This window comes from Saccopteryx leptura, chromosome 2 (genome assembly GCF_036850995.1).
Source record: "Saccopteryx leptura isolate mSacLep1 chromosome 2, mSacLep1_pri_phased_curated, whole genome shotgun sequence".
Taxonomy (NCBI): domain Eukaryota; kingdom Metazoa; phylum Chordata; class Mammalia; order Chiroptera; family Emballonuridae; genus Saccopteryx; species Saccopteryx leptura.
In genome coordinates this window covers 8,379,118-8,395,091 of record NC_089504.1, presented here as the reverse complement: position 1 = coordinate 8,395,091, position 15,974 = coordinate 8,379,118, and the positions used below count along the sequence as shown (strand labels likewise).

General features: G+C 59.6%; 2 protein-coding genes across 4 annotated transcripts in view; one reads left to right on the top strand and one right to left on the bottom strand.

Annotated features, from left to right (window-relative positions):
• LRSAM1 (leucine rich repeat and sterile alpha motif containing 1) overlaps positions 1–852 on the top strand; it is a 42,380-nt gene extending 41,528 nt beyond the window's left edge. For both annotated transcript variants that reach the window (XM_066367110.1, XM_066367111.1), the window contains one exon: positions 38–852. In XM_066367110.1, the coding sequence (XP_066223207.1) occupies positions 38–163 (126 nt within the window). In that variant the 3' untranslated portion in view covers positions 164–852. The remainder of the gene's footprint in view (positions 1–37) is intronic.
• Positions 853–1,828: 976 nt separating this feature from the next.
• NIBAN2 (niban apoptosis regulator 2) overlaps positions 1,829–15,974 on the bottom strand; it is a 52,810-nt gene continuing 38,664 nt past the window's right edge. The window contains exons 4-15 of one of the 2 annotated variants that reach the window (XM_066367109.1): positions 15,109–15,214; positions 13,700–13,867; positions 9,205–9,320; positions 8,535–8,639; positions 8,282–8,444; positions 7,035–7,222; positions 5,569–5,724; positions 4,982–5,098; positions 4,636–4,743; positions 4,384–4,495; positions 3,724–3,944; positions 3,503–3,640 (exon numbers count right to left, since the gene is read on the bottom strand). In XM_066367109.1, the coding sequence (XP_066223206.1) occupies positions 3,632–3,640; positions 3,724–3,944; positions 4,384–4,495; positions 4,636–4,743; positions 4,982–5,098; positions 5,569–5,724; positions 7,035–7,222; positions 8,282–8,444; positions 8,535–8,639; positions 9,205–9,320; positions 13,700–13,867; positions 15,109–15,214 (1,569 nt within the window). In that variant the 3' untranslated portion in view covers positions 3,503–3,631. Of the gene's footprint in view, positions 3,945–4,383; positions 4,496–4,635; positions 4,744–4,981; positions 5,099–5,568; positions 5,725–7,034; positions 7,223–8,281; positions 8,445–8,534; positions 8,640–9,204; positions 9,321–13,699; positions 13,868–15,108; positions 15,215–15,974 lie in introns of both variants that reach the window. The other variant, XM_066367108.1, reaches the window with a different exon arrangement.

Below are 15,974 nucleotides of genomic sequence, written 5' to 3'. Positions count from 1 at the left end.
GTGGCAGGGCCCAGACGCTCCTGCTCTCTCTCCTCAGGCCCAAATGATCTTCCTCAACTGCGGCCACGTCTGCTGCTGCCCGCAGTGCTGCCAGCCGCTGCGCACGTGCCCACTGTGCCGCCAGGAGATCGCCCAGCGCCTCCGGATCTACCACAGCAGCTGATGCAGCCCTGCCAGCCCCACCTCTGCCACCCGCAGGTCCAGGGCTTCAGCCCCCTGCCCTGCCCAGACTAGTAAGGCCCTCTCTGTCCTGGGTCCTGCCCCACAGCCCAGGAGGCCGCCCCACGCTCGACCTCCCACGCACATGTGGGCTGGGCCAGGGCAGAAAGTGAGTGTTCCTGGCGGCGACCTGAGTACTGTGCAAGGAGAGGATCCCTCGAGGCGCCAGCAAGGGTCTGGGACACGGAGAGGCAGCTGTGCCACTGTCTGAGCGCAGGACCGAGGGTCCTGGGCAGTGTGGCTCTGCCACTTCCCAGCTGACTCTGGCAGGTCCCTGTTCCTCAGTGGCCTCGGTGTCCTTTCCAGGGAAACGGAGATGGTGCTGTCCCATTTGGCAGGGTGGTGGGAGTGCCAGGGGGCGCTGGCCGGGGGAGGGGAGGCCACAGATGGAGCTGGTGTGCGGTGTGGCCACAGGCCACCATGGGCTGCCCCTGACTGATCAGCGGGAATGTGTTCAGTACAGGCCTTGTGCCACAAGCGACGTGGGCCCCTCCTAGCCTCCTTTGCTCTGCCCCCAGCGCTCTGGGTCCCCCTGCTCTCCTGATTTGCACCACCTACCCCAGCAGCTCAAGGACAGGCAGCGAGCTTTGCAGACCCGAAGCAGGAACGTCAATAAAGCCACCTCCAGCCTGCTCTTTTGGAGTCATCACTGGGTCCTGATGGAGCCTGGGGTGGGGCCAGGAGACGGCTGCACCTCAGTCAGGAGAGGGAGGAGGCAGACATTCCCGTGTGAAGTTGTGTTAACCTCCCCTTGTTACGGGGGGCGGGGAGGGGGGGACTGAGAGACGGGCACAGAGAGCTGGGGCAGGTGGTGCGACACGGCGCGGGCTGTGCATCCCATTGTGAGGGAGCCCAGGCTGAGGGGGCCGAATGCCCAGGACCTTGAACTAGAACACGGTAGTGCTAGGCTTGAACCCACGCAGTTGTGCAGGCTGCTCATTGCACAATTCTAGGAGCTGTGCACCTTGGTCTTGCTGTAGACTTGCACTTACTCTTTTCTGGCCGATGGTTCTGAGCCAAGGACAGCTTTCTCTCCTTGGTCAGGCTGGTACCAAGGAAGCCAGCATCTCTCATGGTGACTGACTGCCATCCCACCCAGGAGGAACATGCTTTTACCCATGCATGCAGCAGCCCACACCCACCAGGTGAGGGGTGCTTGTGCCCCATAACCTCAGCAAAGGCTCCCCACCTTCCTGGGCCTCGTTTTACACGTTGGTGACGTGGCAATCGCTGCACGTAAGGCACCCAGCCCATAGCAAGGGCCAGCTGTGTGATCAGGAGTCTTGAAAATGTTGGCATTGCTGTTTGGATCCAGCACGAGCCCGGGGCCCACCCCACTCCGGGTGCCCCACGGCCTGGAGGCTCTCTGGGCCTGTCACCGAGGTGCCTGAAGAGCACCCTGCACAGACCCAGCTGAGCACGCTGCCCGAGCTGCTGGCGGCCAGTCACCTAGATACTCGATGTCTTCTCCGCTGTGTGCCGGGGCGATGTAAGAACCCGACCGAGAGGTACCCGGTCAAGCAAGCCCAGAAAGCCACGGTGCGTGGACAGGCCCCCTGGACGCAGTCTCCAGCCCAGGCCGCCCCCTGCTGCCACCACACACAGGCTGTGGGCTTTAAATAAAGCATTTATTGATTAGTAGAAGCTTAAACAGTTTGCATAATATTTTCAATACAATATCTGGGAAGGACGATTAGAAAACCCCAAATGAAGGCACTAGAGGAGAGAGAGCATCCTAAGACGGACTGTGTTGGTAGAAGAGGTTAGTGAGGCATCTGAGATTAGGGCTTGGGGAGACTGGGGGACCCTGAGCACCACCCACTGCCACACGTCCCGGGGGTCCAAGGCCCGGCCCCCAGGAAGCAGATCAAGGGGATGGAGGATGCAGAGCTGGGCGGAGGCCCCACCCTGAAGACCCCGAAGGAGTCTGCTTCTGCCCCATCGGCCCCCCCTCAAAGCAGCAGGGGAGGGGCTGGGGCCCAGCTGGGGTCGCCTCCGCAGGGCCCTCACCCCCTGGAACAAGAAACTGAAGGACGGTTGGACCCCAAGAGACTCACATTTGAAAAAAAGGGCCTGGAATTTTTAGGGTGAAGTGACTTGGTGACTAAGGCAGCAGGGGCCAAGCCACAGCCTGGCCCCAGATTCTCAGAGCGGCCACCAGCGGTGCCTTGGGGAGCCTGGCCCCTCAGAAGCCCTCCCAGCTCACTCGGTAGACAGCACGTACCTTGGAGGTGGCCCTCGGAAGACAGAATCCACACCTGCTAAACCCTCCTCTAAGCAAAGTGCCATCCCCCCGTCAGCCCCACCCAGCACGTGGGCACAGAAAGGGCAGGACAGAGGGACTCCTGAACACCGACCCCAGCACGCCAGCGGAAGGAGACCACAGGGGCCGGAAGCGGGGGGAGACAAAGGCCTAAAAGCCTGCAGCGAGCTCCCTCTGCCCCTGGCCACCTGCTTGCCCCTTGCTGCCCCCTTCCTGCCCTTGGACACTTCCTCAGCCCAGACCAGCACATTCAGGGCCTTTCTCACTGCATCCCAGGCCTGTGGCCCACCCCCTTCCCGAGGCACCCCTCTCCCCAGCACCCCCCAGCCCGGCTCTAGCCCGAAGACCCCCGCCTTGCACCTCCCCTCACCCAGGGTGGGGAAAGCAAGGCCACTGTCCACCGTGAAACTGAGCAGAGGGGAGTGGAGCCCAGAGATGGGCCTCAGTGCTCCACGTTCCTGGTTCCAATGAGCCCTTGGTAGAAGGGGAGGGAATTCACGGGCTCCGAGTCACAGCAAATGACGCCTTCCTTTGCCTCCCTTCGCAAGGATGGCAAGACCCACGAGGGAGACAGGCCACAGAGGAAAGGTAGGAAGGGAGGACCCAGAGAACTGGGCCGCCGGGTGCCCCCCGCTCCCCTTAGCTAGGCTCAGCCCCCAGCACAAGCAGGAAAGCCGAGGTCACCCCATAGAAGAGAAAACGGAGCAACAAAGTATGACCGAACCCAATAAAGTGACTTCAGGTGGGCCCGTCCCTGCCCACCCCCACCGGGAGACACGATCCACGCTCCTGCCCAGATCCAAGCTTGCCAGTGCCTCGGAGGGAGGGGCCCATGTGCCTTGTCCAACGGAGGCTCGGGGGCGACCAGCCTAGAATTCAGTCTGCACCCCTGCGCTGTCCTCGGTCGTGGTGTGGATGGGGGGGCGGCCCCCAGGGCTGGACACCTGTTCTCCGGTCTCCTGGTCACTGGGCTTGGGAGGCTCAAGGTCCTTTCCAGGTGGGGGCAATTGACGGAGGGGTGAGGCCGGTGGTGAGGAGGCCTCAGGGATGGCCACGGACTGGGGGCTCTCCTGCATGGGGGCCCCGTTGAGCAGGCCAGCCAGCGGGGGGCTCTCGGCCCGCAGATCCTGGGCCAGCAGGCCACGGAGCTCAGTGACACTGTCAAGGGACGCAGGTGATAGGGGCTCAGTGCCAGCCTCGAAGGGCAGCCCTGCCTCCTCGTCCTGGACCACAGACACCACCTGCTTAGCACGCCGTCGCTTTTCCGAGATGGTGGCTGCTTCTGGGACACTGGGGCTGGGGCTGCCGCTGTCCCCACTGCCGCCACCACCGCCACTGTACTGCTCGCCCCAGTCGATGGGCGTGCCCTCGGCCAGCAGGTGCAGGTTGGGGTCGCTGTTGTGCATGACCATGCTGTCCCGGTACAGGTTGTGCTTCCTCTGCACGGCGGCCTCCTTCACAGCTGCGGGGCCGACAAGGTGGCGTCAGGACATTTGCCACAGGCACCACACCACCCCCGACAGGCCTCCTCACAGCCTGGGCGGTGTTGCAATGGGACATGACTTATGCCAGGCCTCCCTACCAGGAAGGAGGAGCCGTGACCTTAACCCAAAGCCCAAGCTGTATCACCCTATCACTCATCGGACACTCCTCTGAAATGCCAAGGACCCACAGAGAAACTGAGGCACAGGGACTTAACACTGCCCTCCTGTGGGCCGACCCAGCCCCTAGGCCTAAATCTCACGATTTTCATTGCAGCTTTGCTGATCACCCCAGGAAGGCCTTGGCAGCCTCCTCCGTCAGCCCCCTGGCTGTGAGAATCCCCCCAGCGGCCCCAGCGGTGGGGCACCCCCACACCCCCGCCCGGGCAGCAGCCCTCCCGGAGGGGGCCTGGCACGCACCCTGCAGGATGTCCTTCATGACCGTCTGCAGCACCACCTCCTCGTACGTGTTCTCCACCAGGATAAACCTGGCAAAGTCCTCGAAGATCAGCTCCTGGAACCGAGGCAGCTCCTGCAGGGCAGGAAGGCATGGGGCGGAGGGATGGTCAGGGCTCTGGGGCAGAGAGGGTCTGCAGGGACCGCGCCACTGGCCAGGCTGGCCCCAGCCCTCAGGGACCCGGAGGGGGCTCAGCGGGGGACGGGGCTGCTCACCGACTTGCAGGTGGGGGCCAGCTTCTTCAGCAGGAAGGGGATCGTGATCTGCAGCAGCGCCTCCCGGAAGAAGCGCTTCCGCACGGAGCTGCTGTCATAGTCATATTTCTGCCAGGAAAGAGGAGAGGGGGACGTAGGGGGGCGCTCAGAGTCAGTGGGCTCCGCCGGCCCCTGGCAGGAGGACAGAGGCCGGTGGTGTGACCTGAGCCTCAGTGTCCTCATTTGTACACGAGGGTGGGTGGTTGGCACCTCCCACAGAGGCAGCAATCCTGGCGCCAGCCCGGGGAAGGGGCTCTGGGCTTGGCCACGCCCAGCACAGGCAGGCCCAGGGGTCGGGGCCGCTCACCTTTAGCACCCGCTCCAAGATCCGCTGGATGGACTTGCACAGCTCCTCCTTGGTGGGCCCCTTCCCCAGCTCCTGGTGCAGGAGGGTCTCAAAGGTGTACACGGCATTGTCCATTTGCTGTGGGGTACACCAGGGTGCACATGAAGGCCCCGGAGTGACTGCAGCCCCTTCCTGCGGGCCTCCGAGGGGCTCCTTGGCCAGCTGTCCCAGGCCAAGCCGGGAGGCGTGGTGGCCTGCACGCTCGCTCACTGTGCTCATGCCCTCGTGCCACTACTGTCTACAGTGCTGGGCACTGGGGGCCGTCCCTGCCGCAAGGAAACAGGAAAGAGAGGTCCTGGGCCCTGCAGGAGGGACTCGGGGAGCTTCATGGAGGAAGGGCTCTTTAAGCCGAGACCTGAAAGATGAGTGCGAATCAGCCAGGTGAACAGAGGGACAGGTGTTCCGTGTAGATGGGAGAGCACGCATTGCTGAGCATGGCTGCAGGCGGCACACGCGGAGGGTGGGCCAGGGAGCAGGGACTCTCCCAGGTGAGGGGGCCGTGGAAGGGCGAGGGGTGTGGGTGTGCGGGGCAGCAGCCCCTGGCCCACCTCACGCATGTGGATCTGGGCTCGCTGCTTGAACACGGAAGTGCTGGACACATCAAAACGCTGCTGCAGCCCATCGAGCCGCAGCGGCTCCATCTTCTCGTAGCAGCTCTGCATCTTGAGGGGGTGGTACGCCAGCTGGGACAGCTTCTCCATGTACTGCAGGGAGGCAGGGGCATGTGGGACCTGAGCTCGGGCTGCCTGAGCGGCCAGGCAGCCCCACAGACCCACACCTCTCCTGGGGCCTCGGAGTGGAGGCCCTGGAGCTGCCACTAGGACCAGGAAAGGCCAGAGGGATGGAGAGCCCAAGACAGGAAGGATGGGGATCTGAAGACGGGGAACGTGGTCCAGCAGCACAACCGGGGTGCTGAGGGAAGGGTTCTTGTCCCTTGTGGGGCACTGGGTGACCTGAGGCAGGTCACTCACCCTCTCTGAGTCTCATGTTTCTCAGCCTCAGAATCAGGTGGTTTCTCATGATTGCTAAGGTCCTTCTCTGGTTCTCAAATTCTGTGATTATTATTGTCTGTGGACTCTCCAATTTGAGGTATGGAAGAGGCTAAGATTACAGCATCAGTGCTATCTGCCCCTGACAACAGCGTGGGGCTCCAGCCAGCCAATGTGGGGTCTGTGGAAGGGTGTTCACCCCGAGAGCCAGGTAACTGAGGAACAGCGGAGAGCTGGGCTGTCCCCATTGGCGTGCATGTGAAACGACACACACATATTTAATTCTACCTTGACAGTTTGTGGGGGAAGCAGCTGTGTTAGGCTTGCTCACTGGTTTCCCAGCTGCAAGCACTCTGCACAATTAGTGCATGAGCACGTGGCAGAAAGCCACATGTGTGTCTATGAAACGCTATGGGTGCTTTCCCTCAGGTGGGGGCGATTCTCCCAGATGGCTCTCTCACCACGCGAGGGTGGTCCCTGATTCCCTCAGCCACCACCTCGAGAGACGGTCTTCCTGATCCCTTGACCTCTCTCCACTGCAAAAAGCCGTTTTCCTTTGCTTGTTCACTCGTCTGTCCCTGCGAGCCTCCTATAAACTGGGAACTTCTGGCTCCGCAGTTCCTTTGCCGTCTGCCCGAATCCAGTGTGGACTTGCCTGGCCTCGGCCACCGGCATTACACAATTACATTATAGTCCTCATGTCTGAAGCTTGCCTTTCTTCCTCCCCTCCTCCCCTCCCTTCTTTTCCTCCTTCTTTCCCTCCCTTCTCTGTTAAGGTCTTTGATATTTTAGCAGCCCACTTGGTTTACGAAGACTGCTGGCAGGGGTTAAGTTCCCCCTTACCTCTAACTGCTGGCTCCCAACAGGACAGCCAACACCTTGGCCTCACACTCAGCCCCTCAGACCCTGTTTGCAGGTTATGCTGGGAGGGGAGCAGCCCACTGCGGGTCACAGTGACGGCCTGCTGGGGACAGACCAGACCCAAACCCAGGAGGGGCTCCCGAGAGGTCGAGGGCCGGCCTCACCTCGCCCAGCTTGTCAATTCCACCCTCGTTGATGACGTTCAGGTTCATGTCAGTGACCTCCTTGAAGAAGACGTCCCGCACCTCGGTGAAGCCCTGGCTGGTGGGCACCATGAGGGCCTCCAGGATGGACGGGATGTAGGGCTGGACGTGGTTCCGGACACACACCTCTGCCTTGGGGAGGATGAAGGCTGCGCCCAGAGGGAGCTGGTTAGCTGATGTCCCTCTGGGAGCACCTCCCTGCCATCCCGGACCCCACGGCTAGAGGCAGGCTGTTGGGCTTTTGTTTGCTTTTTTTCTAAAGAAAACCACCTGTGACAACAACAGCAAACAATGATTCTAGAGACAGTAAAGACAATACACCCACGAAGCCAAAATGACAGGGTATTCTGAGATTGGACCTTGATATTTCTGAAACTGTGATGGCAAGAAACGAAGAGACCTGCTTGTCTACAGGTGCTGCAGCTACAGGCAGAACAAAAGAACGTCTTCGGGGGGTCTTGCTCGTTTGTTTTTAAAATGATGGGAAACACTTTAGTAGATGCAGTGAACCTCTGAGTCAAACACTGAGCCTGGCCTTGGCTCTGGAATGGTGTGGCCTGGCCCAGCGTGACCATGTGAAAGGTTGTGTCCCCGTGGACAGGGACCATCTCCAGCCATTCTGACCAAGGCATTTTTACCCTGGGGTGTTTCGAGGTCCCTCCCTCCCCTCTTCCCGGTTCGTGTTGTTTGTTCCACGGAATAAATGGCAACTCTCCGTGTTCTATCCACTCACTGTGAATATAGCCAGTCAAGAATGTAATTGTCGGCCAGTGTATTATGGTGACGAGGGAGCCAAAGGATCCCATCTGGCTGGGAACGGAAAGGAGCATAAGCTGACTCAGAAAAGTCAGATGTGGTGAAAGTGAATCATCACCAAGTTAAACTGATGTTGCTAAAATGACACGTGGTGGAAATCTGTGATCGGCCGAAGTCGGGCAGAAGGCTGAACCTCCCTGACACACACTGAGATCGTCAAGAGCTGGGTTTATAGAAATAACAGCTATAAAACAACTCCGGGGGGGGGGGGGTGGAAAACAATAGCTCAGACTTGATTTTGATTTTTTAAAAAAACAATCAGTGAATTAAGTCATTGTTGTGAAATGCACAGGAGTCCATGAAAAAGACAGGAAGTAGCCCTGGCCCCTGAAGCGCTGGTGGTCCCAGCAGGTCCACCCAACAAAGACAAGGATGGCGAGTGGCCTGCCTACCTCGGATCTTGCTGGCCAGGTGCTCCTTGGAGGTGATGATCTGGTCCATGTCGGTGCGGATAACCGCCTCCATGGCCGGCCGGGCCTGCTGCAGCTTGGACAGCACTGCCTCAAAGTGCGCTTTGGCCTGCTCGTATACCATGCGGTACACGGCGTCCGAGATCTGCGGGCAGGGCCGTGGCGTCAATACCGGGCTGAGGGTGCACGGAAGCTGCAGGCCGTCAGCCCCCGCCCCTAAGCGCAGGCCACGCACCTGGATCCACTGCCGCTGTCGCTCCTGTGGTTTCCCCTTCAGCCGTGGGGCGAGCTCTGCCTTAAGCTCAGGGCCCAGCTCCTCCATCACCAGGTTGCTCAGAATCTAGGACCAGGAGGCATGGCTGGGGCAGGGGTTGGAGGATGGCCCAGTATGCTCCTCCCCATGTTCCATCAAGCCTGGCCACTTAGGCACCTACCTCCTCAGGGTTTGGCTTCATGCTCCGTGATTCTAATGCCCTCTCTCCTGAGTATCCTTCCCACAGCCTATCTGCGTGAGTATGCTTCAGGATCCTCAGGGCCTTTGCACATACTGCCTTCCTGTCTGGAATACACACTCCCCTCACCTTGGCTGTGCATAGAAGTATGTGTATTCATTTGTCAAACGTCTGTTTCTCCCACTAGACAGAGAGCTGAGTACCAGGGCTGCGTCCCTCTCGTTCACAGTGGCATCGGGGCACTTGGGCCATGGCAGATGCTCAGGAAGTGACTGAACAAAATAACAAGTACTTCCCTCTGCATGACCAACTTCAGTCTCCGCCTATCCAAATCTGAGCCTGCTGTCTCAGTCCCAAGAGGCAGCACCCCCAGAGCCCTGTCTCTGTGCCCGACCCCAGCCTCCAGGCCCTGGGGGACTTCTGCAGTCTCCCCACAGCCTGTCCGCGCCTCACCTGCACCTCGTTCCCACACAGCATCTCCCAGGTGCCGTACAGCTCCTTCGACTGGCGGTACATGCGGATGGCGTCTGTGAACGCGGGGCCCTCCACCTTGGAGTTCTCAGGGATTCCTGCCGGGAGAGGGAAGGAGAGAGGAGGTCAGAAGGACAGCCCAGTGGCCTCCACCAAGACCAACTGACAGACAGCCAAGCCCACAAGCACACCGACCGTCCTTGTCATGAGAGGGCAGGAGTAGTTACAGTGACAGCCACAGGGAGAACCACCCACCACCAACAGCAGCCACCAGTCGTCCTCCAAGTCCTCCTTATCTCAAGTCCTCCCAACCACCCTAAGACATGGGCACTGTCATTTACCCTACTTCCCAGGTCGTGGGCCACTGCCAAGGGTCCGAGGACACTGAGCGCAGAGCCAGGACTACAAGCCACCCCCCCCCTCCTGAGGGAGGCGGCCTTGCCCCGCCCCTCACGCTCTACGTCAGCGCCTGCGCATTCTCCCTGCGAAGGGCCAGGCGGTGTTTTCAGCTTTGCGGGCAGATGCTCTCCACCACACGGCCTGATGGAGCCACCACAGACAATCTGTGAACAACCGTGATTCACAACTGTGCCCGTGGGACGTGGTCTGGTTCCAAGCCTGGTTCCGGACTGCAGAACCCTAAAGAGCCTCAGTCTCCCCTGCTGAACACTGGAACCATGACCCCCAGCCAGGCCTCACACATCAACCAGGAAGCCCCCAGGGCCGCATTGCACCTGACTGGGGACTGCGGGAGGAACTGCTCTGGCTGCCATGGGCAGGCCGGGGTCTGCCTCGGTCACCGCTGGGTGTCCACGTCTGAATATAAAATACTACTTCTCTATTTCTGATATTGGTGGTGGCGGTGGTGGGGACCCAGATGAGCTAACCCACCTCCCCCCTGCTGAAGATGAACCTGCTTGCTAGGTGCTGAGGAGGCGAGCTACAGGAAGTTGCAAAACCTGACTTGGGGAAGAATATGGTTAAACACCACAGAGCCAGGCAGCGGGCAGCTACCCTGGCCACATGCCCCCGACCGCTGTGTCCCCGGAGCCGAGGGAAGGGAAATAGCTCATGCTTCCGAAACCCCAGCTCCCACTGCGATGACTACAGGCTGAGTCACCCCCACAGAGAAAAAGCCCCTCTCGGGTGTGCGGAGGACTCTTCCCCTCCCACATCCGCTGACTGCAGGAGTCATTCATCGCCTATTGGAGCTGGAAGGGAGCTCAGCGGTGGGGAAACTGAGGCCCAGCCCCAATCCCTGCAGTGGTAGCCCCCTGGACTGGGACAGGGGTGGTGGGAAGTCTCCGCCCTGCGCTTCAGGGACCTGACACCTGGCGGGAGTGACCGGAACAGAGCAGGGGTGTGGTAGCTGGAGCACCATGCAGAGCCCCTGGGGGGGGGGGGGGGCTGCCCACTTGGGCCAGGAGAGGAACCCCACTCGAGCTCCCAGGAGGAGCAGGGTCTCCCCGAGACCAGGTTTTGCCTATAAAATCCAGGCTCTGCATTGCATGCTGCCTCTCCCACGTCGGGGCATTGATATCCTACAGGAGATAGGCATGCCAGACCGCGGCACTTCCCAGGCAGTGGGAAGGCGAGGCAGAGGGCCGGGGCAGCAGGAAGGAGGCTGCCGACGCTCCAGGCCCTGGCTCTGGCCACCCAGACCCTTAGGATATCTCTAGTCTGCATGCCGAGCTGCTGGGTTTCATAAGAGTGAGGGTTATTCCTCCTGAGCTATCCCCATGAGCCAGGCTGTCAGGGGCTGAACTGAGTGCGTTCGGCCCCCCAAGTTCATATGCTGAAGCCCTAACCCCTCGCCCTTCAGAATGTGACTTTATTTGCAGGCAGGGACTTAAAGAGGTAATTAAGGTAAAATGAGGTCGTTAGTCTGGGCCCTAATCCAGTATGACTGGCGTCCTAATTTTAAAAAAAGGATATTTGGACACAGAAAGCATTCGCATGGGGGGGGGGGGGGGCACGGGAAGACACAGGGAGAAGGCAGCCCTCTGCAAGTGAAGGAGAGAGGCCTCTGAGGAGAAGCCTGCTGACACCGTGATCTGGGACTTGCAGCCTCCAGACCTGTGAGGAAATTAATTTCTGGTGTTTAAGGGCCCCTGTCTGTGGTACTTTGCTATGGCCGCCAGAGCCGCCGCCAACACTGACTCTGTGCTGAGACCTGGAGACCCCACCCACACTACCTCCTCTAATCCTGTGAGCAATGGCTGCTCTCGGCCCCACTCTTCCCAGGCAGGAGACAGGCTCAGAGAGGTAGTTACCAGCTTAAGTACACACAGCACCCTGCTCACTCTACCCAGACCCGAACACTTCCTGCCTGTGGGGTCCTCAGGGTCAGACTGAGAAAGGAAACTGCATTCCTCAGCCCTGGGCAGCAGACAGGAAGAGGCCTTGACCTCTGCACCCAGGCCCACTCTGAGGGCTCAGCTCAGTGCCCCCGCCGCCTCTTGCCACCCGCAGCTGCCCCAGGAATGCAGGATGTGAGAGGGGGCCTGGGGTGAGTTGGCGTCCACCCACTGGGCCTCCTTCCCCACTCACCCCCCACTTCCTGGCAACTCCCCGAGCGAGCAACTCCAGGCTCCACGGACTCCAGGCCTGGCCTCCGAGCCGAGCCGAAGGAAGCAGAGAACTTTATACCACCGTCCTCAGGGTGGACGGGCTCATCTGAACCCAGCCTGGTCAGCTCCGGAGCACCTTCCTGCAGCAGGCCCCCTCTCCCCTCCTAGCCGCTCTCCCTGCCCTCCCCCCTTCCCGAGGCACAAATACCCGAGGGCTGAACCTTGGTCTCACAGCTGAACCCTCGCTAGGTGCCAGGCACGGGGCCAAGCGCTTGACCCGAACCAACTGATTTACTCCTCCCAGCAACCCCACACTATGCACAGGGGGACCTGGACTCTCCCCAGCTGGTCCTGTTTCCACCGCCACCTGGTCTGGGGCCACCCTGCCAGATCAGCCATCAGGCTTAGAAACCTGACTTGGGGATGGGGTGACCTGAAACGGGCTGCAGAGGGTGGAGGGAGGGAGAAAGAAGGGAGGAGGGGGGAGGGTGCCCAAGCCAGGCAGCCAGAGCCCAGATGGCCTCCGCCCAGCCCTGGCCCCACAGGCCCCGGGGACCTGGGAACAGGAGGCCCTTTGTGGGTGGCAGGCCCGGCCCGGGTGGCGAGGCTGTCCTGACGGGAGACAGGTTCCTCCGCCAGGCGGACTCCGGGCAGCGCAGAGGCGGCTCTGGAGAGCTGGGAGGACAGGTGGGGTGAGCCGAGGCACCACGGCTGCCAGCCTCCGGGCGTGGGTACCCACCCCGTATCCACCTCTGTGTGGAGCTGAGCCCAAGGTGTGCCCGGCCAGCAGGGTGGGCGGGGGCAGGCATAGCTGCCTTCCTCTGCTGCCCCAAGGCTAGGTCACTAGGAAGGCAGTTCGAGGTCCAGCACAGGGTGGTTCCTCCCTCAGGGTCCCACCCTCCCCCGCCCTCCCTCACCCTCCTCCACGCTCTTAAGCCTTTCTGATCAAACTCCTTAGAGCCCCACAAGGCTCTCCTGACCACAGTGCCGCCTGCAGCTTTGGGTCAGGTCACCCCGGCCCCAATTCAGGGCCTCCTATAAACTGCTCCCACCGCCCAGCCTCCCCTCTTGCAGCCGCCACCTGTCAGCAATGCTCCTCCCTCTGCTGGACCAGTCATCCTTCACGTCTCAGCTGAACCATCGCCTCCTCACAGAGCCGCCTGATCCACCCGCCCTGTACACTGGTTTAGTAACCCCCCTACACTCACACCCTCAAGGCTCCCGAGCGGCTCCCTCCCCAGCGCCCAGTACAGCTGTGATTCATCCTCATCTGTTTCACATCTGTCTCCCCACCAGGCTGCCAGCAGCTGGGGGGTGGGGGGGTGGAACCACATCTTCCCCCTTGTTGCATCCTCAGCACCCAGACATTCAAAATGTTTGTTGAATGAATGAGTGAGCTGGAAGAGATCTCGTCATTTCACAGATGTGAACACTGAAGCCTCAAGGGAGGATATAAAATTCCCAGAGTACCTAGGATCAAAATGACATAATTTTTAAAAATTTTACAAGCATTGAGTGGGTTCTCACTGTGAATCCTCACCAACCCTTCAGACATGGAAGAATCCTATCCCCATTTTCAGAGGCTCCCAGAGGTAAGTCAGCCTCCGGAGGTCACATTGCTAAAAGTGGCAGAATCAGGATTGTGTTTCTGTCATCCAGGGTCCAAGGGCACAACAATCGTGCCTCTCTAAGAGCAATTTCCTGAATTTTTCCAAGCAACACAGAATTGTTTTTCACCAAGGAAGAAGGTTAAGGAGAGCATCACAGTGGTTTCTCATAAGCCCAGCAGAAAAAGAGAACAACTCCTAGAGCAGGGTTGCCACACCACACTCAGCCAGTAGGTGTCGCCATGCAGCACATAGGTGCTGCCCCTCACCTCCGCGGCCCAGGGCCTGAAGGCCACTCACCATTGTTGCAGTGCCGGATGCAGTCCTGCAGAACAGCCTGCCACTTGTCCTGCTCAGCTTCCGTCATCATGCAGAAGTAGTAGTGACGGGCGAAAGGATGCCAGAGGATGAGTGGGAACTGTGTGGGGCACTTGAGGATGGGGGCAGAGCTGGATTTTGATGTGGTCCCTGTGGAGACAGGGCCCTCTGAGCAGCTGCCCTCTGCAGTTTCCCCAGGACCCAATCTGAGGGCCAGGCACAGGCTCAGAGAGGGTCGACCTGTCCTGGGGTGACCAGCAGGTCAGTGGGCCTGCAGCATCCTTGCTTGCTGCATCCTCCGCAGCCTGGCTAAAGGGGCCCCGGCATCTGATTAGACTCGTTTCTTAGAGCTGGTACTGCGGTCGCCTCCAGCCCCTCGTGGGAAAGGTCCTAAACTCCGTGCGGGAGGCACAAATAACACAGGGTCAGAGCCCTTGGGTTCTAGGCCAAGCATTACCTTCTTGAGTTTCCCTTCAGAGTTTAGCTATGGAGGCCAAAGTATGGTTTAAATGTCCCACGGGGAGGGAGGCAAGGGGGGAGGGCAATAGAAGACATAAAAGGGGATTTTTCTCTCTCTGTTTTGTCTGCATGGATATTTGAGATCCAGCGAGATAAGTGGTCCTCGACTATGACCTCGCCGCTGCTGTTAATGGTAAAACAATGACCGTTCTTCTTTGCGTCCTGGCTCTGTCTGTGTACCCATGCTGGGCTCGCGCACACAGACCTCACGGGGTCCACACAATACCCTGAGGTCAGTCCTTTTACTGCTGTGTTGCCCGAAGAGACAGAGCAAAAACAAGACCAGAGTGCAGGCTGGAATCCAGGAATGTCGGCTCCATCTGAGCCCTCAGCCACATGGGGCACAAGTCCCAAGTCCCATCTAGGGGCACACGCTGCCCCCCGGGCCAGCAACTCTCCCTCTTTGGTTTCCTTGGGGTTATCTGAGAGGCAGATGTGTTCCTGTGAGGCTTCTGGGAGTCTGAGACAAGGTGGGCTGGACCAGAGGCTGAGGATGACTCCTTGCAGATACAGTACTGACTCAGCAGTTTACAAAGCAGGGTCACCCTGTCATCTTCTCCCGAGAGTCTCTCAAGGACTCAGGAGAATAGAGAGTGAGGCTCCCATTTCACAGCTGTGGTCACAAGCCTCAGGAAGCAGGGGGCTGGGGTAGGGCAAACACAGGTCCAGCCCCAGCCGCAACTCCCCTGCGTGGCCTCCTGCCTCCTCTCTAGGGGCTCAGGTCATGTTGAGTACTGGCTGGTAGCTCTAGGCCCACCTAGTCTTTCTGAAAACGTGGAACCCGGAGCTCGGGGATCAGGGTCGCCCTCTCCCCACCACCAAATCCTGTGGGCTGTGCAGGGCATCTCAACCTGGGATGGGTGCTACTTTACCTGGTAAGGAGTTGCCAACCAGCTCCAGGTACTGGTCCACGGAGGTGAGGATTTTGTAGCCTGCACTGTTGATGACAGCTCGGGGTGGGACCTGCCGCTCATAGGCCTGAGGAGAGGGCAAGAGGGTCCCTAGAGGTTACAGGTAATGACCAAGCCAAATCCCACCCAACTGTGGCTCCAACTCCCTACTCAGTGTTGCTGCCCAAGGAGGGGAGGAGAAGAAGGAAAGGGAGAATGGCAGGAAGAGAGACACAGGGAAGAGGAAGAGAAGTCTGACCTACACAGTGGCTAGTCAACATGGTGTACAGGAACCTGGGTCCAGGCTCTGGTTCCACTGCAAACCGTCCGTGTGAGGCTGAGGAATAGGTTCCTCCACCTCCTATGCTTCAGTCTCTACATCTATACAACCAGGATACGAACAGTCCCTGCCTCACTGACTAGATAACCCACAGGAAACAATTAGCACAGTGCCTGGCCCGGCAGAGACAGTAAGCACGCTCAGGTTATTATTACCATCAGTGTGGCTATTTCTGCCTCCGTGATCAGCAGCTACCACTAGCCGAGCGTTCGTCACCTATCGGGCACTGTGCTACAGGTCCTGCATGCTTCATTTCACAGAATTCGCACAATCCAACAGGTGGAGTAGGCCATTATTGGCCACAAGTTCACACAGCTGAGTAGGAACCTAGGATGTGAATCTGGACTGTCAGCCTCCAGAGCTCGGAGTCTCTGACCATTACCCTGAACTGTCCACCAACTCCCTGGGTTCTGAGCACCACACAAGTCCCCTGTGGAGGAGAGTTAGGTTTGGGCACTGCTTTGTTTCACCAGTGGGAAAAAGTGGTTCTGCTGCAGTAGCTCATATA